Raw genomic sequence first — 23,696 nt, 5'->3', positions numbered from 1 at the left:
AATTTCTCAAAAGCTTGTCACTGTCTCATTCTGGAAATGATGTATTACTTCTCATATCTTATTGGCTAGAGCTAGTCACATGGCCCTACTGAACTGCAGGGGGATTGGTAAATGTAAACTCCCACATGCCCAAGAAGTAAAAAAGGACCAGATGATAGTGGCATCTGATGTTGGCCACAAGTGAATTCAATAGTCTGTTAACGTCTACTCCACCAGCCCTTCCAAGGACTCTGATAGCTGTTTGTTTCAGGTTTCTACAGTGAACCCTGGCTGAACCAGATGGGCACTGATAGCTTTCTATCCCCTAAACTCCATCACTCTCCACCCTTTGGTGCCTTCCTCTGTGCCTCAGGAGGCCATCTTCTACCAGCTGCATCTTTCAGGTTTCTTTGCCCTCTCACTTCAGCTGGTTTTGGATCATGGGAAGCAAGCAGCAGAAGATCAGAAAGCAGGAGATGAAAGAGGTCAGGATATTTAACCCCCCTCCTTTCAACACCCCACCAGTTTGTGGTTTCCTTACTCTGCAGTTCTGTAAAGAATCCTTTCATTAAAATTTCCTTATTTAAACACTTTAAGTACGATGTCTGTTTCTTGTCTGGACCCTGACTCACGCACAAGTGTTTAATAATCAAGTCTAAATAAGAATACTAGACTCTCTTCCTTCCTTCAGTTTTAGTGAAGCGAGAGATCTTTATATACTTCAAATTCTAGTATATCATTCCCGTTTTAAAACTTCAGTGGCTCCCTATTACATCCCTGTCACCACACCCCACTCTAAGTTGCAGCCAGACTGAACTTCTTTCAGTTCCTCCTGCAACACGGTCTCTCTTCCTCCGAGCCTTTGCACATGCAGTACCTTCTTCCTGGAAACTGCTCTCCACCCCCACTCTCACCATTCTGACAGAAGCTCGAGTGTCACTTACCCTAGAAAGTTTTCCACAACCCTACTTATCCTAGTTAGATGCACTATATTCCCACAGTCAGACACAACTTGACAACTGAACAACAACATTCCCACAGAAGACTCTATTCATACCTACTGTCACAGGAAGACAGACTCAATATTATATTGTACTGCAACAGCTTCTTACTTACCTATGTCCTCCAAGAGACTCTAAGATTTGGAATAGAAACTGCATCTTAGATAGCTAGGACTTACAAAGGTGCTTGGCACATACTAAGCACTTGACAAATGTTGGATAGTTCCAGAATGTCATTGAAAAAGTTTGAATCTTCCTCTCCTAGCTACTACTGTTTTCTCTCTTTTCGTTCACTGGCAAAAGTCAGGAAAAAAATTTGTCACTCTTTCCTCATGACTAACTACCATTCACTTCCCAGACTGCTAGCCTAAAACTGGGTTTGCTTCTTGGAGGTGTCAAGCCAAAAGACACAAAGAGAGGGAAGGATTTATTACTTGCAACAAGTAAGGAAAACACTGGGGATCTTTCCTGAAGCAGTGTCTCCCCAGTTGCAAATTTGAAGAAATTTTAAGCTAAAGGTATATGCCTATTCATGAAGGGGCTTGAGCAGAGGAGAATTTAGTGTAGAATTGGGCCAAAGGTGATCAGAGTCCAGGCTTTAGTTGGTTGAAGTCAGAAAAAGTCTATGTCATCATTCCTTAGGTTCTAATCAGTCTGGGGTCCCAGCATGTAGTTATTGTCCTCCACCTGGGTGTGGGGGGGTGGGGGGGTGGGGGTGGTGGCTTATATCCTGCTCGACTCAAAAATGTGTATTAGATTGTAACATATATCCCTTGAGGAGGAACCAGGACTCTTTTATTGCTAAACTGTTGTTTCTTGAATGCTTTCCCTTTGTTTTTGCATTCCCTCACTTCCCTTAAGATCATTAATTACTGACATCTGTTCAAGGGCAAGTATAGTCACCAGGCTTAGATCCCAAAATGACTTAGGCCAAAAAAGAGGTTTCTCTTATGTCCAGAAAACAATGCCTGGTTCTCTTTCTCCAGGAACTCCCTACCCTATCTGCTTACTAGACCATTTTAATCTTATTTTGCCATCACCTTTTATGGAGGCTTCACTTGCCTAGATTACCAATAACTTCCTAGAGCTGCAGTTTAATAGCTTCTTTTCAGTCCAAATCCTCCAGGATTGCTCTGCAGCAATGCAGATCCCCTCCTCCGCTCTCCATAGATCATAGACCTACCTCCCTCTCCCTCTCTCTAATTGATCTGCATGCACATCTGTATTATAAGCCCCTCTGTGCCTTGTTCATTTGTATCTCTAGTCTCCAGCACAGTGCCTGGCACACAGTAGGTCTTAATAAATATGAATGTTAAATAATTAAAACTCTTCTTTGACTTCCCGGCCATTTATCTTTCTTGACCTCCTCTTTGTTTGTTCTCAGGTGCCTTCACAAGTTCCTGTTCCTCCATCTATCCATTAAATATTCTTCAGAGTAACTCATTTTTAATCCATTCTTGGGGTTTCAGCCATCAAGGCACATTCTAATTCCTAAATACATGGTTTCAGCTTTAACCTTTCCCGTGAGCTAAGGCTGCCCTTCTCTCCCTGACGTCTCACAGCTTAAAGACTCATTATCTCTTCCATTCCCAATCTGCCCTCTCCTGCTTCCATCTAGTTTTCCAAGTTACAAACCGCAAAGTTCCCTTTAACTCTTCCCACTGCCTTTCCTTGTCCTGATGGCCAGCCAGCTATGTTCACTATCAACTCCCAAGCCCAGGCTCCTAAACTCTGCCCCTGGGTTTTGACCTTCATTTCCTCTGCCCGGAACACACCCTATTCCCACAGCCCACTTTGTCCCAAATTCTGTTGCTTCTTTGAAATTCGGAACACTGGTTAATATCAATTAAATTGCTTTCCCTTCTGATTTGGAGACAAACTGAGTCTTCATGCTAAACAAACACACGTGGTAGGTTTTCTTTTTTAACGACCGATTTATATATATGTGTGTGTGTGTGTATGTATACATGTATATACATCTCACTAACTCATAAAACCGTTGAGGTCAGGGTTTTTATGTGGTTTTTTGTTTTGTTGTTATTTTTTTTAAATAAATCATTGGGTCTTGATAGTGACCAACATTTTAGGTGATTAAAAATATTTTTATGTGAATGAATGCATGGATAAATGAGAGAACTGGAAACGAGGATCTTTTCAGTTGCAGCCTGTCAGAAAGATTACTGCGAGGGTTATAATTTAGACTGAAAACAAGAATATTATGTAAGTAAGCAGGGAAGGCACATTGCAACAACATCCACATGCCTATAGAGAGCAGGTAGTTGCTATGCATCTGTGGACACTATTTTTAGGCTTTACAGTCTCGGTTTGGACAGACTAAATTTTAGAAAGAAAGGTATTATTTTAATCTTTTCTGTACTCTTTTATCCTGGATGACAGGAATTAAAGAATAAACAAGAGAAAAAGTCTGTAGCAGTCAGGGCCTGAGTCCTCAGCACATTTTAATCCTTTCTTTTCCTTCCTCATTTTATATGAGGAGGCTCGTGAATTTTAGTTTTAGGATTTCAAATTGACGAAAAGAACGTCGTGGAGATTCTGATTCACTCTATTAACCCATGACTCTCAAACCCAAGGGGAAAAAACATCGCTGAGGAGGGAGGGGGAGAAAGGAGGCGGGGCAAAATAACTAAAGAAAGGCCGAGAGGAAGCTGTAGCAGGAAGTTCCTTTTTGGTAGGATTTGTTTTCTTTTAACCCCAGAGAGGCGTGACACCCTAACTGCCGTCGCGGGTCAGTTTCCCGGCGAAGCGCCCGCCCGCCCCGAATTTCCTCGCCCGCCCTCCCCACTTCCGCCCGGCGGTGCGCTGCCGGCCGCGGCCGCTGGGGGCGCCTCTGGCCCCGTGGCGCTGAGGAGGCGGCGGCGGCGGCGGCTCTCCCAGCTTCGCCTCTCCTCCTCCCAGACGGGCGGCGGCGGCGGCAAGCTGCACACGGACAGGGCTCCCACCGCTCAGGCGAGCTGCAGCACGACCACTCCCCGCGGGCGGGCGGGGTCCGCGCTGCGGCCGCCGCCGCGCTCGGGCCCAAATTGCCGCAAGAGGAGGCGGCGGCGGCCGGACCTCGGCGCCCCCCGGCCGCGCCCCCGCGCGCAGCTCGCGGCGCGGACCATGGGGCTGGGAGGGCCCGGGGCTCGGCCGAGTTGAAGCGGCGGCGCCGGCCCGCGCGCCCCTTGGGGCCGCCCCCGCACCCCGCTCGCCGGCGTCTGGCTCTCATGATGATGAAGAAGAAGAAGTTTAAGTTTAAGGTGGACTTCGAGCTCGAGGAGCTCTCCTCGGTGCCCTTCGTCAACGGGGTCCTCTTCTGCAAGATGCGGCTGCTGGACGGCGGCAGCTTCACCGCCGAGTCCCCCAGGTAACGCGCCCGCCGCGCCGCCCGCTGCTCCGGAGCAGCTGGATGGGCAACATCTCTTGATGGGCAACATCTCTTGATGCAGCCCCTTTACTCTAGGAGGGCGGCCAGCCTCGTGAGCTTTTCTTTCTCTAGGGACCAGTCTGAGTGTATCGATCTGCATAAAGTGCTTCGCAAATAGGTTTTCGGCTGGGGTAGCCACCTGCGCTTATGATTCCAGATGGTTCCTGGTATCTGCTCTTCCCTCCTCAGTTCTCCAGGAATGGGAGCGATGGTCAGAAGGGAGAGGATGCTTCTGGTTTCTCTTCAGACCTTTCCATGTATGTGAGATGCAGAGTGGAACTTGAGCTGCTGTTAGAACAAAAATAACCCAAACCGCTCGAGTTCCAGGAGCGCCCACTCTAAACAGAATCTGCCTGTGCATTTAGCCTTTCTCTTTATGCCTGTCGGTTGCTGGAGGGCTCAGGCGCCCGGGATGCCCCGGCCTGGTCAGACTTGAGTCAAGTGTTCCCTGGAGACAGCACAAGTCTGGGTCTCATCTCAGAGCTGCGTGTCCAGTTACGCCCTAACACTCACTCAGTGACCTGTCTTGAAGTGACCAGTCTCTCTCAGTGTGGAGGACTTAGAACCAGAAGCTGTTCTCATTTTGTGTGTGTGTGTGTGTGTTTTCGTTTTATTGCTCTCATTTTGAAATGCGCCCCTGGGCCTCTCAGGGAGCGTTGTTGGCAGATTACAGAATGAAGTCAGGAGTGGTAAGTGTTCCTTGAGTCATGTCAGACTATTTGTAGGTTGACAGATCTCCCGTAGGGTAAGTGTTCCTTAGGAAAAGAGAAAACTTGTGGAATTTTAAAAAATGAACTTTTAAGGAATAAGGCTTTTAGTTAATGCTTATTTTGCCATTAGTGCTGTACATGGACTTTATCCTAAAACATACTCTGTTTTCCTTTTGTCATCTCTATTAATTATGTAAAAGAAATAATGTCCATGGGTTGTGGAGTTGGGATGAGAAAATTGTCCAAGGTGGCAATATTGAAGCCTGTGGAAGCCAGAAAATGTAATTGTCTTGTTCACTAAAGCAAAAGAGTTATGAAGCAATATTGATTCTCAGAATTTTTTTTTTTTTTAAATCAGCTGAGGAGTTTTTTTAAAGTGTGTGTGTGTGTTAGTCACTCAGCTGTGTCCAACTCTTTGTGACCCCATGGACTGTAGCCCACCAGGCTCTTCTGTCCTTGGAATTCTCCAGGCAAGAATACTGAAGTGGATTGCCATTTCCTTCTCCAGGGGATCTTCCAGACCCAGGGATCAAGTCCAGGTCTTCTGCATTGCAGGCAGATTCCTTACTGTCTGAGGCACCAGGGAAGTCCCAGGTTTTTTTTTTAAATTAATTAAACTAATATGATGATACATCCACTGCAGTCATTTTTAACACACTGGTAAGAGAACGGTTTTACTGAGAATGATGGAATAAACATTGTACCAGCTCTTAAGGTTGAAAGCCAAAGCCAATCTTTGAATGTTTCTGTAGGTGCAAGTGACAGCCTTACCCTGTCCTGTGACAGTCCCACCCCCAGCTTCTGGCAGTTAGACCAGCTCTCCTGGGCCAGTGATGACACCTGGTGGTCAGGGTACTTCTCTACTCCCTGCTTTCTCCCTCATTGGCTTGATTCCTATCAGTTATGAATCAGTTATCCAGGTGTTGTAGGCAGTTGTTTATTTGACAAATATGAATAGCCTAAACCCTTTAAGTGGGCTTCCCAAGTGGCGTTAGTGGTAAAGAACCTGCCTGCCAATGCAGGAGACATAAGAGAAGCAGGTTCTGTACCTGGGTTGGGAAGATCCCCTGGAAGAGGGCATGGCAGTCCACTCCAGTAGCCTTGCATGGGGAACCCCCATGGGCAGAGGAGCCTGGTGGGCTACAGCCCATAGGGTCACAAAGAGTCTGACACAACTGAAGCGATAGAGCAAGCACACACGCAAACCTTTTAAATATATTATCTTCTCTCACTGCAAGTTTGTGAGGTAGGAATCCCCATTTTGTAGATGAATGACCTGAGATAACTTTCCCGAGGTCCCCACATCTGGTAAGTGAAATGCCAAAATTGGAATTCAGGTCTGTCTAATTTCAAGCAGATTAATGTCAGATAAAGTAGAAAGTTGTGTGCTGTGCTGAATAGGGAGTTTCCCATTGTAGTTAACAAGCAAGGGGTGTAATTTGATTTGGAATTAGCAAGATCGAAAAAGAAAAAGTAGAGTATCCTGTATGAAATTTACCCCTTTCTTTTCCAACTAAAATGTGACTGTAATTGGAGTCAGTTAAATTAAAAATAATGCTGTGTATAACCAACCAGACAACACCCATGTAGTTTGAAGGGAAGCAGTTTATAATAAGGAGGCTGTTCCTTATTAGGTAGAGGTAGTTGATATAAATCTAAGACCAAGAGTATGGAATGAGGTGGATCTGAACCTAAATCCTAGCTCCACCATGGCACATCTATAAAATAGAAACCATTGCTGGCTTATGTGGGTGTTGTGAGGATTTAGTAAGATGATGCACCTAAAACAGCTACCACAATGCTCTGGCACCCAACTGACATTTAAAGAGAAGACAAGGAGCTTATCTAAGAGGGTTTGTTTTCATTACGTGTTATACTTCTTTTCTTCTGGCGACTATGAAAATGTTGACTTGAAAAAGATAACCTCATTTTAGAAGAAAAAAGAAAGAAAACCAGGAATACTTAAAGGATGTGAGTTATTTTAAAATTGTTTAACTTTTTATTTGTGGATACCAGTCTAGGCAGTGTATCTCTAAATAAATGCTAGATTTTAAAATTACCTGAGCTTTGGCAAAAATCAAATATAGTTAACATCTAACATTTCTACCATAAAAACATTCACTGGACTACGTAGAAAAAGGGTTAACTTAGCAGACCCAAGACTGCTTTCCATAGAAAGGCCTGCTTACAGTGTTTTTGTTGGCATCTGGGAACCTCAATGATCAATAGTTGCCTACACTGACGTAAAACTTTAGAGTGACTCATTGTGCCTGAACTACAGTGTGATTGGTGCTGAGTACTTTCTGGGAGTCTGGGATTTTGGTCTGTGCTGGACTGCCCACATGACCAGCTCAGGGGAGAGGGGCAGGGGGGACCCTTAGGTACTGCATCTCTAATGAGCTTCCTTGGTATGCTCATGTGTTGTCCCGGTTTGATACCTGAGAAGTTGGTCCTTGGTCACTCCACTGGGAGAGAGCTCTTGGAAGCTTGCACTTGGCTGCTCAGGGCTTTGTTCCATGCACTTTTCTCCTTTACTGATTCTATTTGTATCCTTTTGCTATGGTTCATCTTAGACATGAGTGTGACTATCTGCTGAGTCCTGTGAATCCTCCTAATGGATCACTGAGCCTGGAGATGGTTGTGGGGACCTCCTGATTGGATGCATGAACCTACATAAACTAATAATTCATTTTGTTAAAGAAAAGCTTTGGAGGGACACAGCAAATTATAAATATACTTGGTTTTCTGCAAAAATTAAAGCTGTAGATCATTCATTGTTTACCAAATACTAATTTTGCTTTTAACAAGTTTCTAGCTGTCTGTCAGGGGCTATGAAAAATACAACAAATATAAAGGCTCATAAGGCAGTTACCTCTACTTAAGGAAATTAGATCATACATGTATAATTGCTTGACAGGAGACAGTATGATAAGTGCCTAATCAATGAGTCAGACAGTATGTGAATGTTGTTGAAATTCTGAAGGTAAAGAGTTTATTTACAGCTGTAAAGGTTATGAAAACCACATCAGCTTTTCAGTTGTGCATGCTGGGAGGATGAATTTGTGTTGAGGAAGTGTGGGTGGGGAGGACTGATGGAGCAAGTTGGCAATAGGAGTTGGTGATAGATCAGCCTGATTGCTCAGAGTTCACATTAAACTTCTGGCAGAATATAGAGACTTTGAGTGCCATTATAAAGAATTTACTTTGCACTGCTCATAGGATAAAAGTCGATCTAAGATTTTTACAGTAAGTCGTAATGTGATTAAAATGCTTTTAAGCTGGCTGTTGGGCTGATGTTCTTTATATTCAGATAGGAATAGATTAGAAATGAGGAGACAAATTACAAGTCTATTAAAATAACCCAGGCAAAGTGATTAAGAAAATGAACATGGAGGCTTCTCATGTATTAATAAGTCACTGATGAAACGATAATACTATGGTAAATGACTTGATGACAAGACAGAGTAAAGAAGTCAAGAAAAATCTTTGTTTCGTTTTGTTGAGGGGAATATATATATATATTGTTAGGGAGGGTCGAAGAGGTCAGTTGTATGTTTAACATACTACATTGAGAGAGAGCCTGATAAGCAGTTGGAGACATTTTTAGTGTGGATTTCTTAGGTTCTGGTAAGCCTGCTTACTAAATTTTTCATCTAGAATTTCCTTACATGATTTTGCCCTTTTAAAGATTATTATTGTGCTCTGTGGAATGGGAGCAGGGAGGGAAGCTCAACAGGGAGGGAAATTATGACTGATTCCCTGTTGTTATACGGCAGAAACCAACACAACATTGTAAAGCAATTATCCTCCAATAAAAAAAAAAAGATTGTTATCGAAAATTATTCTTAAAAGGATCCAGCTTCTTAAAGAAAGTGTATCCAGTGAAGGGGCTTCCTAGGTGGCTCAGTGGTAAAGAACCCACTTGCCAATGCAGGAGACACAGGAGACCCAGGTTCAATCCCTGGATTGAGAAGATCCCTAGAAGAAGGAAATGGCAACCTGTCCAGTCTTCTTGCCTGGGAATTCCCATGGACAGAGGAATTTTGCGGGCTACAGTCCATGGGGTCATTAAAAAGTTGGACATGACTTAGCAACTGAGCAACATCCTCATCCAGTGAAGAGGTTAGGAAAAAATATAAAGATTAAAAGGTATTTATTTGTAATAAATGTTATTAAAATGATCAGCTATTTATATACTATAAAAATAAATTGTATGATTATAGTGATCTAATAAACTGAAACCAAATTATTGCCTAATAAAATATTTTTGAAGATCTTTCAAAAAGAGAATATTACATTAAAATCTTTTCAGAACACTCTTAACTTTGTAAAAGCATTCAGATCACTTTTGAGGTTTACTGAGACTATCAGAACAGATTTAATTTCTGGTCTGCTTTAATAAAGAATATAATAGGAAAATTTTCCTGTATTTTTTAGGATTTCTAAGTTTGCTTTATTTTTTTTCTTTTGTGCGTGTGTGTGTTTGTGTGTGTGCTCATAGCTAAATATTTTTCTAAGTTTCACATGAACTTGTGGCAGAAAACCACGTGAATCCAGGGAGTGTCTGGGAAGCTAATGAGCACATCTGTATTGGATCTTTTACTTTGTAAACAAACTGAAGGGGTTTTTTTTCTGTCTGGCCAGAGTATATTTTCATGTTTTCAAGATTTTAATTCTCTGCACATTGTGTACTTCTTTTTAGTAAACTTTTCCCTCATTGCAAAAATAATACATACTCATGTGGAAAACTTAGAAAATAGAAGAGAAAAATAAGTGAACCAACTAAAGATAATCACTATTATTAGTATTTTGATGTATAACCTAGGAGTCTTTATTGATACACACACACACCCTCCACACACTTATCACATACTTTATTTTTAAAGCCAAAGTACAGTCATACCATTCTTACATTCTTTTCATTTAATAATTCTTCCATAATTTATTTTTAATAGATGTATACCATTCCATTGTATAAATGTGTGCAGTTAGTTTGCTGAACAAAGCCCTTTTTGAAAGTCTTTCTTCTTTGCTTTTTTTTTATTAACATTTTTATAAACACACTAAATTGAGCATCTTTAAAGTCAAATTTTGCACACATTATTATTTTTTAAAGATTAACACTTAGAAATGAAATTATTGAGTCACAGGGCACTTTTAAGGCTTTTGATTTATATATCAATATATTACTAACTTGCCCTTTGGTACATTAAATTGACTTTAAGTTGAAAGAATTACTAATAAGTAGCAAATGCAAAAAATAACCAGCATTAGAAAATGCTCTTTGATCATATGGCACAAAATTATTTATACGCTGACCAGAAATGAGATTATCTGTTCACTTTATAGCAGTAGCTAGAACGTTACTCATGTGTCAGGAACTTTTCTGGGCTTCTCTGGTGGCTCAGACGGTAAAAGAATCTGCCTGCAATGCAGGAGACCCAGGTTCAATCCCTGGGTTGGGAAGATCCACTGGAGAAGCAAATGGCAACGCACTCCAGTATTCTTGCCTAGACTAGAATTCCATGGACAGAGGAGCCTGGTGAGCTACAGTCCATGGGGTTACAAAGAGTTGGACACAACTGAATGACTAACACACACACACAAGAACTTTTCTAAGCCTTCACATCCTCAAAAGAATCCTAGGAGGATAGTACTATTATTACGTTATCACTATTACTACTGCTATTACTCTCATTTTATTCCTAAGGAAACATAAGCCAAAGAGGTGCTGAAGATGAACACAGCTAGTAAGTGGCCAAGCAGGGAGTCAGTCTGACTTCAGGTATGCTGTTAGTCACAGAACTCTGCTGTCTCTCAATTTTTATGTTATGTGTTAAATATCTTATGTTTTAACAAACCAGTAATAATACATATAATATGTTTTCTGAATGCTAGTCTCAGAAAACTGGTTCCAGCGTGCCACACCCCTAAACAAGTCTTTAGACCTGGCCTGTTTAGGTTTGCCCAAGGTTATTGTGTGTGAAAGATGAGAAATGTAGTACTCAGGCACATACTGGTTTGTTTTTTCAAGGTTTGACTTTGCAGCTATAAGTCCTCAAAATTGTTTCATTAGTGGTAGTTGTAAAATTGTTATTAATGCCATTTTACACTAGGAAGTTAATATTCACTGTTGTATCACTGAGTCTTGCACACTAGGCAGTTTTTAAATGTTTATTGAAAGAATGCAGATATTTGGAGAAAAAATCAATTGTAGCTTTGCTAAGAATGACAAATACTCTGAGAGTCCCAAATTATATATATAGGGAAGTCATAGGGGGAAATCACTGCAGATGGTGACTACAGCCATGAAATTAAAAGACGCTTACTCCTTGGAAGGAAAGTTATGACCAACCTAGACAGCATATTAAAAAGCAGAGACATTACTTTGCCAACAAAGGTCTGTCTAGTCAAGGCTATGGTTTTTCCAGTAGTCATGTATGGATGTGAGAGTTGGACTATAAAGAAAGCTGAGTGCCAAAGAATTGATGCTTTTGAACTGTGGTGTTTGAGAAGACTCTTGAGAGTCCCTTGAACTGCAAGGAGATCCAGTCAGTACATCCTAAAGGAGATCAGTCCTGGGTGTTCATTGGAAGGACTGAGGTTGAAGCTGAAACTCCAGTATTTTGGCCACCTGATGTGAAGAGTGGCCTCATTTGAAAGGCCTCGTGTGAAAACTCATTTGAAAAGACCCTGATGTTGGGAAAGACTGAGGGCAGGAGAAGGAGATGACAAAAGATGAGATGGTTAAATGGTATCATCGACTCAATGGACATGAGTTTGGGTTAACTCCGGGAGTTGATGATGGACAGGGAGGCCTGGCGTGCTGCGGTTTGTGGAGTTGCAAAGAGTCGGACACAACTGAGCGACTGAACTGACTGAACTGACTGAACTGATGGGGAAATAGATGCTGTTCTCTATACACAACTTATAAGAATTAATATTCATTTTGGGGTGTCAGCCTTTGAGGGATATTATCAAGTAGAGTTCCAGGGAACTATTAAGATTCTGAGAGCGAGTTTCAGGAGAAAATGATGGTGTTCAAATACTAAGAAATGAGCATATATATTTATATATTTTACATTCCTAATTTTATTTATTACAAAATCCCTGTTATAGAGGTAAAATCCCTTTTGCCTCCTACTGGATTAGGATATATATTAAGTTTTGTAACACATATATTTGAAAAATAACAAGTGGCTTAAACTGTACAGAAATTTATTTTTTCACATATGAAGTTCAAGCCGATGTGTTGTCTCTGATCTGTCAAGTTATCAGGGGCCCTGACTCTTTATCTTGTTGCTCTTTCAGGTCCAGGGTATTGTTCTCTTCCACAGGGACTAAGTTGGCTCACCCTACATCCGAATTCCAGTCACCGGGAAGGAGGAAAGGGGAAGGGGAGGTCTTTTTTGCTCATAGCCCATTGACCAGAACTTGAGCAGGAGAATACATCCAGCCCCACGAAGGTAGAGAAATGTCATCTCTGCTGGCTGTCCATTTCCCCTGCAGAAGATTCAGTTACGATAGAGAGAAGGGGAAGACAGTTCTCAGGGGACAGTTAGCTTCTACCATTCTCCTTGTTTAGAGAAGAGAAAGGTAATCTGCAGGAAAGCAACCTAATTTGTTCAAGGTCACACATCAGTTAAATGAAAAATATCTGAAAGACTATCCCATAAAGAGAGAACAGACTTAGGCTGGGTAGATCAGAGAAGAGAACCAAGGACCAGTGGGGAAATGTTAAAGACCGCATGTTTCTATTCAATATAATAACAGAAAAAATAATCTCCAACATTTAAAGGAATACAGTAGTTAGTGAATAGCCTACCTTGTCCATTTGTCAGGAATGTTATCCTTCATTGGAAGGATGGGTGACCTTAAATGATTCTTACAGCTCTAACTCCAAGATTTCTATCATACAGGACCCCAAAAAGTTTGTTCAGGGTCCTGTATGATCTTATGGAAGAACCCAAAGGAACTTTTTGGCTAACCCAATGTGATTAAGTATTTTATTTCCTAATAAACTTCTCTTCCTATGTGTGCCAAATGTGTGTGTGTTTCTGTCTCCTTGATCCTCTTTCCTATTTTCACCTCTTCTTTACCATTCTTTTAGTTGATTGAAATTTCAGGCATTCTTCAAGATCTAGATCAAATGTCTCATCGGCTTTATGCCCACATCTGTCCCATACTACTGTCCACCCACTGCTTTTCTCCAACACTTATTTCACATACTGTGTTCTTAATAAATATTTATTATTTGTTGAATAAATGAAATCTTTTCTCACCATCCCCAATATGATTTCACCTCTTACGTGGCAGATAGATAGGGAAACAGTGGAAATAGTGGCTGACTTTATTTTTCTGGGCTCCAGAATCACTGCAGATGGTGATTGCAGCCATGAAATTAAAAGATGCTTACTCCTTAGAAGGAAAGTTATGACCAACCTAGACAGCATATTAAAAAGCAGAGACATTACTTTGCCAACAAAGGTCTGTCTAGTCAAGGCTATGGTTTTTCCAGTGGTCGTGTATGGATGTGAGAGTTGGACTATGAACAAAGCTGAGTGCCGAAGAATTGATGCTTTTGAACTGTGGTGTTAGAGAAGACTCTGGAGAGTCCCTTGGACTGCAAGGAGATCCAACCAGTCCATCCTAAAGGAGATGAGTCTTGGGTGTTCATTGGAAGGACTGATGCTGAAGCTGAAACTCCAATACTTTGGCCACCTGATGTGAAGAGCTGACTCATTTGAAAAGACCCTGATGCTGGGAAAGACTGAGGGCAGGAGGAGAAGGGGATGACAGGATGAGATGGTTGGATGGCATCATCGACTCAATGGACATGGGTTTGGGTGGACTCTGGGAGTTGGTGATGGACAGGGAGGCCTGGCATGCTGCAGTTCATGGGGTTTCAAAGAGTCAGACACCACTGAGTGACTGAACTGACTTACTCAATTCCTGTAGTTCTTGTTTCTACCATTCATTTCACCCAAATTCATTCTTTTAATTACCTATAAAGAGTTCCATGCAGTGTAATTCAGTTGTTGTTTTTCAGTTGTTGTTTTTCAGTTGCTAAGTTGTGTTCAGCTCTTTGCGACTCCATGGACTGCAGCACACCAGCCTTCCCTGCCCTTCACTATCTCCTGGAGTTTGCTCAAACTCATGTCCATTAAGTCAGTGATGCCATCCAACCTTCTCATCTTCTGTCACCCCTTCTCCTCCTGACCTTAATATTTCCCAGCATCAGGGTCTTTTCCAGTGAGTCAGCTTTTCACATCAGGTGGCCAAAGTACTGGAGCTTCAACTTCAGCATCAATCCTTCCAATGAATATTCAGGGTTGATTTCCTTAAGGATTGACTGGTTGGATCTCCTTGCTGTTCAAGGGACTCTCAAGAGTCTTATCCAGCACCACAATTCAAAAGCCTCAGTTCTTTAGCACTCAGCCTTCTTTATGATCTGACTCTCACATCCGTACGTGACTACTGGAAAAACCATTGCTTTGACTAGACCTTTGTTGGCAAAGTAATGTCTCTGTTTTTTAATGTGCTGTCTAGGTTTGTCATAGTTTTTCTTCCAAGGAGCAACTGTCTTAATTTCATGACTACAGTCACCATCTGCAGTGATTTTGGAACCCCCCAAAAATGAAATCTCTCACTGCTTCCACTTTTCCCTCTTCTGTTTGCCAGGAAATGTTGAGATTGAGTGCCATAATTTTCATTTTATGAATGTTAAATTTTAAGCCAGCTTTTTCACTCCTCTTTCATGCTCATCAGGAAGCTTTTTAGTTCCTCTTCTCTTTCTGCCATTAGATAGGTATTATCTGCGTATCTGAGGTTGTTGATATTTCTCCTAGCAACCTTGAATCCATCTTGTGCTTCATCCAGCCAGGCATTTTGCATGATGTACTCTACTTATAAGTTAAATAAACGGGGTAACAAAATACAGCCTTGACATACTCCTTTCTCAGTTTGAACCATTCTGTTGTTCTATGTCTGGTTCTAACTGTTGCTTCTTGATCTGCATACAGGTTTCTCAGGAGGCGGGTAAGGTGATCTGGTATTGCCATCTCTTGAAGAATTTTCCAGTTTGTCGTGATCCACACAGTCAAAGGCTTTAGCGTAGTCAGTGAAACAGAAGTAGATGTGTGTTTAACATTCCCATCTCTTTAGTAGAAATAAATGTGTGTTTACACATTTCCATCTCTTTAGTAGAAATAAATACAAGAAAGGGTAGGAAAAGTGTTCATCTGGTTTGTTTTAGGTGGGAGTGTCAGGGGAAGTATTATAAAAGATAATTCCTTAGCTAGATTTTGAAAAAAGTCTAGCTGGAGAATAAACGGAACAGTGGAAGGAACACTCGGAGAAGGCAATGGCAACCCACTTGAGTACTCTTGCCTGGAAAATCCCATGGACAGAGGAGCCTGGTAGGCTGCAGTTCATGGGGTCGCGAAGAGTCAGAAATAACTGAGTGACTTCACTTTCACTTTTCACTTTCATGCATTGGACAAGGAAATGGCAACCCACTCAGTGTTCTTGCCTGGAGAATCCCAGGGGCAGCAGAGCCTGGTGGGCTGCCGTCTGTGGGGTCGCACAGAGTCGGACACAACTGAAGTGACTTAGCAGCAGAAGGAACACTGCATGGTGGCAAGTAACAGCAGCATGGAGTGTGCTGGAAGCCCTTTAGTATAGTGGTTATTATGGTGCCACATAAGAAACAGGAGAGAGTGGGCTTGCTTGAATATTTTAAGGTCCAGGGAACCAAGAGCAGAGGAGTGACTTATGCAAAGTTAGTAGGTTAGCTTAGGGCTGGAGTTTAAGAGAATTCTCATCTGATGACCTTAGCTTTCTCAGTAGGAATCCAAAAAGATAAGGGATATGAAGATAACGATTAAAGACCAGAAAATCTTCTGTAAGGAATGGGAGAGGCATATGATCAAAGACAAGGTCCAACTGAAATTTCAAACATGAATTTTAGTGATGGCAACATGCATGTTTCTGCATCTTTCTCTGGAGAAATTCTATAGAGTGGGCAAGGTTCAGTGTATAGGTGTTACTGAAATGGTGTGAGGATAGGCATAAGGCAAAGGACTCTGGGTCTAGGATGTTAGGTTATTTGCATAATGTTAAAACAGCCAGAGAATAAGAGTGTTGCATAGCCAGATGTCATGTGCCTCATGCTGGAAGTAGTAGAGTTACAGCCTGTAAGTGGCACCAAGGATTTGGGGAAACGCTCACACTGCTTCCTGTGGAAGATGGGAGTGGAGAATAAATGCCTACCCTCTAGGGCTTCCACACAAGTAGTGTGCTCACGAGACAGCCAGGGTTCAATTAGGCAGTGGACTGTTAAGAGAATGTAGGAGTTTGTGTAGCCCTGGAAGCAGGGTTTCATGTGATGTGGTAGAATGAGTTGGGGAAGAGAGCAGCAACAGAACTGGAGGAAAGAGCATTCTGAAGAGGTAGGGAGAATAAGCGACCAGTACTTGCACTGTAGTCTTTCCCTGTGGATTGCAGGAATGAACGGTATACACAGAACTGAATGGCCTTAAGATTTCCAGCATGGGTATAAAATAAATTAGGATCGTATCCAAGGACGAGGTAATACAGGACACGTTCCCCAGCTTCTCCTTCTAGGAGAGCAAGAATGAGGCCGTGTTAGGTCATGCCTTTTACTCCCTAGGAGTCCTTGCCTGCTTTTATTGTCTGTGTCTGTCTGACATCCTCCAGCTACAAATTTCGTCTTCATCCACACTGACCTTTTCACTGTCATTTCAGAGAACAAACTTCTTTCTTTTAGATGCCAAGTCATTTCCCTTTGATCCTATCTTCATCTAACTTCCTTTTTTCTCTCCCTTTCTGTACAATCCTGATCCAAATTTTATTCTTTTAATTTTAAGTTTATTTTTACTTGGAGGATAATTGCTTTGCAATGTTGTGTTGGTATCTGCTATACAACAGTGTGAATCAGCCATAAGTATACATATATCCCTTTCCTCTTGAGTTGACCCATACTTTATGAAAGAATAGTCCGCATTTGCCATCTCGTAAGTGTGCTTCTCCTCTCAACCCCACACTTTGAATTCTACTCCAGCTCTTAGCGGAAATTATCCTTGCTCATTTTATCAACCATGTCTAATAGCTAGTCATTGTTTTCTCATTTGTGCCTTGGTGCTTTATTCTGAACTCTGTGATAATTAGCTATTTCTTAAAACTTGACTATCTTGGTATCCAAGAACCTTTTTCTCTACTTTAACCTCCCATTTCTCTGATTCCTTCACTGAATTCTGTGAGGGCACTTCTACCCACCGTCCTCTTTTAAAAGCAAACTTTAAGAGCAGTATTAGGTTCATAGCAAAACTGAAGGAAACTACAGAGTTCCTGGGTATCCCTTGCCCCCACACATGCACACACATACACGCATGCACACACATACACACATGTACACAGCCTTCCCTGCTGTAAACATCATACACCAGAGTGGTACATCTGCTACAATTGAAGAACCTGCATTGGCACATTATCATCACCCAAAGTCTAAGGCTTGAATTAGGATTCACTCTTGGTGTATTAGGGAGAAGGAAATGGCACCCCACTCCAGTGTTCCTGCCTGGAGAGTCCCGTGGACAGAGGAGCCTGGTGGGGTCCATGGGGTCGCACAGAGTCAGACACAACTGAAGTGACTTAGCATGCATGCGTGCATTGGAGAAGGAAATGGCAACCCACTCCAGTGTTCTTGCCTGGAGAATCCCAGGGACACAGGAGCCTGGTGGGCTGCTGTCCATGGGGTCGCACAGGGTCAGACACAACTGAAGCGACTTAGCATGCATGAGTACATTGGAGAAGGAAATGGCAACCCAGTCCAGCGTTTCTGCCTGCAGAGTCCCATGGGCGGAGGAGCCTGGTAGGCTGCCGAGTGTGGGGTCGCACAGAGTCTGACATGACTGAAGCAACTTAGTAGAAGCAGCAGCAGCAGCTCAATATATAGTTGGAGTCATGTAGTAGGTAGCCATACTCAGATTCAGTAAATAGACTTCTTTCATTTAGTAATACACATTTAAGATTTTTCCATGTCTTCATGACTTGATAGCTCATTTCTTTTTCCCAGTGAATAGTAATTCTGTTTTCTTGACATGCTATCGTTTATCTATTCACCTACCATTCACTGTGTGATTCCACTCACATGGTACCTAGAGTGGTCACATCTACAGAGACAAAGTAAAATGATGGTTGCCAGGGGCTGAGGGGAGGGAGGATTGGGGAGTTTTTGTATAATGGATATAGATTTCAGTTTTATAAAATGAAAGGGGTTTTTGGAGATTTGGTACATAACAGTATGAATGTATTTGAACTGTACACTTAAAAGTGGTTAAGAAAGTACATTTTGTTACATACTTTTCCACATTTTAAAAACATGAATAAATATATTACACCCCCCCCAATTTTTATTAGACCAAGCTGATTATGTACATGTTAGTACATTCAAATAAGAGCTTTCCACAGTTTGTCATGTTCCCCTCGAAGGCTTTAGCCTATGATTGACTGTGTGAAACTTGACAAACTGTGGAAAGCACTTGGAGAGATGGGAATACCAGACCATCTTACCTGTCTCCTGAGAAACCTGTGTGTGGGTCAAGAAGCAACAGTTAGAACCCTGTATAAAACTGATCCGTTCAAGATCAAGAAAGGACTATGACAGAGCTGTCTGCTGTCACCCTGTTTGTTCAACCTATACGCTGAGTACATCATGAGAAATGCCAGGCTGAATGAATTACAAGCAGGGATCAAGATAGATGGGAGAAACATCAACAACCTCAGCTATGCAGATGACACCACTCTTAATGGCCGAAATCGGAGAGGAACTGAAGAGCCTCTTGATGAGGGTGAAGGAGGAGAATGGAAGAGCCGGCTTAAGACTAAATATTAAAAAAACTAAGATCATGGCATCTGGGCCCTATTACTGGTGAGGCAAATAGAAGAGGAAAAGTAGAAATAGTGACAGATTTCCTCTTCTCGGGCTACAAAGTCACTGCAGATGGTTACTGCAGCCTTGAAATCAGAAGACGATTGCTTCTTGGCAGGAAAGCAATGACAAAACTAGACAGTGTGTTGAAAAGCAGAGACATTACTCTGCTGACAAAGGTCCATATAGTCAAGGCTATGGTCTTCCCAGTGGTCACGTACGCGAAAGCTGGACTGTAAAGAAGGCAGAACGCCAAAGAATTGATGCCTTTGAACTGTGGTGTTGGAGAAGACTCCTGAAAGTCCCCGGACAGCAATGAGATCAAACCAGTCAATCTTAAGGGAGATAACCCTGAATAGTCACTGGAAGGATTGATGCTGGGTCATCTGATGCGAACAGGCAACACATTGGAAAAGTCTCTGATGCTGGGAAAGATTGAGGGCATCAGAGGAAGAGATGGCTGTACAGCGTCACTGATGCAGTGAACATGAACTTGGGAAAACTTTGGGAGGTGGTGAGGGACAGGAAGGCCTGGTGTGCTGCAGTCCATGGGGTCACAAAGGGTTGGACACAACTGAGCAACTGAGTAACAAAAATATTCACATAGTGGAGAAGAAAATGACAACCTACTTCAATATTCTTGCCAGTTTAATCCTATGGACAGAGGAGCCTGGAGGGCTCCAGCCCATGGGGTTGCAAGAGTTGGACACAACTGAAACAGCTGAGCACACATTCAAATAAAGTGAAAGTGTTAAAAAGAAAGTTTTCTCTTTTAAAAAATTTGTAATTTAGGGAAATTGCGCCCTGAATTTTCTGCAAAAGCCTTGATGAGTACATTTAAGCTATTCTACCAACTAATATGATTTAACAAAATACAGACATGGGCTTATATGGTAATTTTTATTTAACAGTTTTAGGAAAGTTCCTCTTTTCCCCCAACTTGGATTTCTGCTTATTTAAGCCATTATTTTTGCTTGTAAGTCTGAAAGATATATCTTACTTGTTGCGCATAATATTTTACAGAAAAAAAAAAATTTCTGTAAAATACTATGTATAATGCTTACTTTCATCTTTTGTGTTAGCACTTTTCATCATTTCAAATGATATATTCTTTATAATAATCATTACTGTAAACATAGGAATTAAGTATAATTTTTACCATCCAGGAGTGTGAAGTTTAGTGGGAAATACTGTCACATGCAATTTAGGGCAGAATGACAAAGTCCAGAGTAGCAGTAAATACAATAAATAAAATTGTATGGCAGTTCAGGGGAGAAAGGGAGCAATTAATTCTTACTGAGAAGGTAGAGAAGACTGCTTAGAAGAGGCAGCATGTGAGCTGAGCTTTGAAAGATTAGTAGGATTTAACCAATAGGAGTGGGGGGAAAGGGCTGAAAATGTCATTTTGCTTCTTAATATTATTTTTACTTGTGTTTATTATCAAAAACTATTTTCAAGAGTGATACATCAATACTGCTCAGTACTGGCGGCTTCGCCAGTGGCTCCACAGTCAAGAATCCTCCTGCGGTGCAGGAGATACAGGAGACACGGGTTCAGTTCCTGGGTTAGGAAGATCCCCTGGAGAAAGGAATAGCTACCCATGCCAGTATTCTTGTCTGGAGAATCCCATGGACTGAGGAACCTGGTGGGCTACAGTCCACAGGGTCACAAAGAGTCGGACACGACTGAAGGGACTCAGCGTGAGCGCGCGCGCACACACACACACACACATCAATACTGAATCTTCATCAAGAAAGCATTTTCTAGTGCAACTGCTTTAAAAAACACTGATAATGCCTCAAGTGTTAAACAGTTACCATATGATCTGACAGTTCCGCTAATGTACCCCAAGAGAAATGAAAACGTGTCAACACAAGTTAGTTCTGTAAAATACTAAGTACAGTGAGCCCTTGAACAACATGGGGCATGGGAGTTAGGAGTACTTGCCCTGTGCACAATGAGGCCAAACTGAAACTCGAGTTAAAAGCAGGAAAAGGTTTATTGCAGGGCCATGTAAGGGGGTGGGTGGCCCATGCCCCCAAACCCCAAATTCCTCCAAAGGTTTCAGCAAAGCCTTTCTAAAGTCTAGGTGAGGGAGGGGCGTGGTTAGTTGTTGCAAACTTCTTAGTATAGAAATCCTTTGTTCTTGAAGCTGTCCAGGTAGGTTGGGTTGCAATGTTTTTGTAAACCTAGGACAAACAAATATTCTCTATTCTGCAACTTTTTATCTCTGTGTGAATGGACTCTTAAAGATCAGTACCTGAGAATGGGCTATCCTGTATATTTCAGGTAACAAGCGACATTCTTTTTACAAAAGGGGCAGAGCCAGCATGGCTAAGCACAGGCAACAAAGCACAAGGGTTAAAGCAGAAGGAACAGATCTAATAGAGTCAGATTTGGGTTTGTTTGTTGTTGGGTTTTTTTCTATTACATGCAGAGTCTGCACAGCCAAAGACCCACCTGCATTAGTCAGCTCTCCTTATCCTCCATGTCCACAGTTCTGCATTCTGAGATTCAGCCAGGCATAGACTGTGTAGTACTGTAGTATTTACTATTGAAAATACCTGTGTGTAAGTGGACTCACGAGGTTCAAAACCGTCTTATCCAAACTATACATGAATTTTTCATTATTTATAATAACCAAAAAATCCAAATATCTCCACTGTCTGTCAGCTGATAAAGATCAGTGAAATGTGGACTATCCATACAGTGAAACATTTGGCAATGTGAAGAAAGTCCCAATACATGCTACAACATGGATGAAACTTTAAAACTTTGTGCTAAGTGAAAGAAGCCAGTCACAAAAGACCACCTGTTATATGTTTCTATTTATATGAAATGTCCAGAATAGGCAAAGTCTACAGAGACAGAAAGTAGATTAGAAGTTGCCTAGGTTTGGGAGGTTGGAAGGAAGTAATGAGGACTTACTACTCATGGGTATGAGGTTTTTCTTCCCAAAGTGATGAAAATGTTCAAAAACTGATTGTAGTGGTGGTTTCACAGTCTATGAATATCCATTGAATTGTACTTTTAAATGGATGAATTGCACAGTGTGTGAATTATATTTCAATAATGGTATTTCTAAAAGCACTTTCTGACAAAACTCCATTAAGCCAATCTAATTAACTCCTTGGACAGTTTTCTATATCAGTTTATTCTTTCATTTAACAAATATCTATTGTGTGTATGTGCCAGGCACTATTCCATGCAACTGAACTATTTCTGTTCTCACTTCACTTTTTATTTTGTGAAATTATTTTCTTTGGTGTTTATTCTCTTCTTTGTATATTTTACAATGAACATGAGGTATAAATCAACTGCAAAGATTATAATAGCTATCTTAATTTATATTAATATGCCATAATCTGTATAGTAGCTATATTTTTATTAAGTTCCAATTTTTCAGGATCAGATTTTATATTATCTAAATTTTGTTAAGAATTTTTAATTTTTTGTGGCAATTTATAGTCAAGAACAGTCTATCTTGTGTTATTTAGTCAGTGAGTTATTTTAGCTAATTTTATGTTTATTGTTGCTACCATTAGTATTCATTATGAGTTGTATAAAAGACTTGTAAAATTTTTCTTTCTTAACTAATAGAACAGAAAACTTTGAGCATTACTTTCCCACTTCGTATTGTGGTTTAGGGATCAAAAATGTTCAAAGTCAACAACATATCTTGCTTTGTGGTAGGAGAAGAATGGACCTGATAAGCAGGAGCACAGAACCATAAAAATGGATCACATTAAGAACATGGTGGCTAGGTGGTGGAGCAGAACAGAAAACATTCGGGGCCTGTATTTAAGGACAAGACTGCTTTGGAGGTCAGATTCTGGCAGGCCTGGGGTGCCATTCTGTGAAGACTAGGTTTTATTCTGTTGGCAATATGACCTTGAATCCCCCATTTTTTCTGATTCTAAAATTAACTCAAGATTTCTGTAGAACATTTGGAAAAATACTTAAAATTATGAAGGAGAAAATGTTACCCATCAGAGAGAATCATTGTTAACATTTGGAAACATACCTTTCTAGTTTCTTCTAATTCACTTTGTACACAATTGAAGCCAAAGTCTTTTATCACACTTTTTTTTTAACTGAACATTATAAGCATTTTCCTTGTTATGAAATGTCTCTAGAAAAAAATAAACTCTTTAGCATGTTATTTTAGTAGTGCCATACAATGTAATCTTTTATGAATGGGCTGTATATTAAGTAACAATTCTATTTTGGATATTCCTATTTGTTCCAGTTTATGCCTTCTCTTGCCAGTACCAGGCTCTTTCTTGTGAATATCTGAATGTGAGGTGCAAGCAAGGTGTGTGATAGGCAGCTGAGATTTTGTCTAAAACTGAGCACAGTAGTCAGAACTTCTTTCATACCTAGCTCTTAGGATAATCCATATGGGCAAGATAATTAAAACCCGAGATAGCCTATAGAACAAAACACAAGAGTCAAAGGATAGAACTTTGGTAGAAGAAGACATAATGAAGACAAGTGAGAACAAAACATTGGAGAGGGTTTAACATCACAGAAGCTAAACAAGAAAAAAAAACTTGAGGAGAGGGTGTTCAGCCCTGCCCTAGAGTGGAGAGATGGAGTCATGTGAGAGCTGTACTCTTTATTTGATGGTC

General features: G+C 41.3%; 1 protein-coding gene across 1 annotated transcript in view; it reads left to right on the top strand.

The window, feature by feature from the left end:
- The first annotated feature begins 3,916 nt into the window (after positions 1 to 3,916).
- Positions 3,917 to 23,696, top strand: part of EEIG2 (EEIG family member 2) — a 75,376-nt gene continuing 55,596 nt past the window's right edge. Inside the window, exon 1 of the mRNA XM_065907649.1 lies at positions 3,917 to 4,344. Coding sequence (XP_065763721.1) covers positions 4,205 to 4,344 — 140 coding nt within the window. The 5' untranslated portion in view covers positions 3,917 to 4,204. The remainder of the gene's footprint in view (positions 4,345 to 23,696) is intronic.

This window comes from Muntiacus reevesi, chromosome 1 (assembly GCF_963930625.1).
Source record: "Muntiacus reevesi chromosome 1, mMunRee1.1, whole genome shotgun sequence".
Classification (NCBI taxonomy): Eukaryota; Metazoa; Chordata; class Mammalia; order Artiodactyla; family Cervidae; genus Muntiacus; species Muntiacus reevesi.
This window is presented reverse-complemented; position numbering and strand designations above follow the sequence as displayed.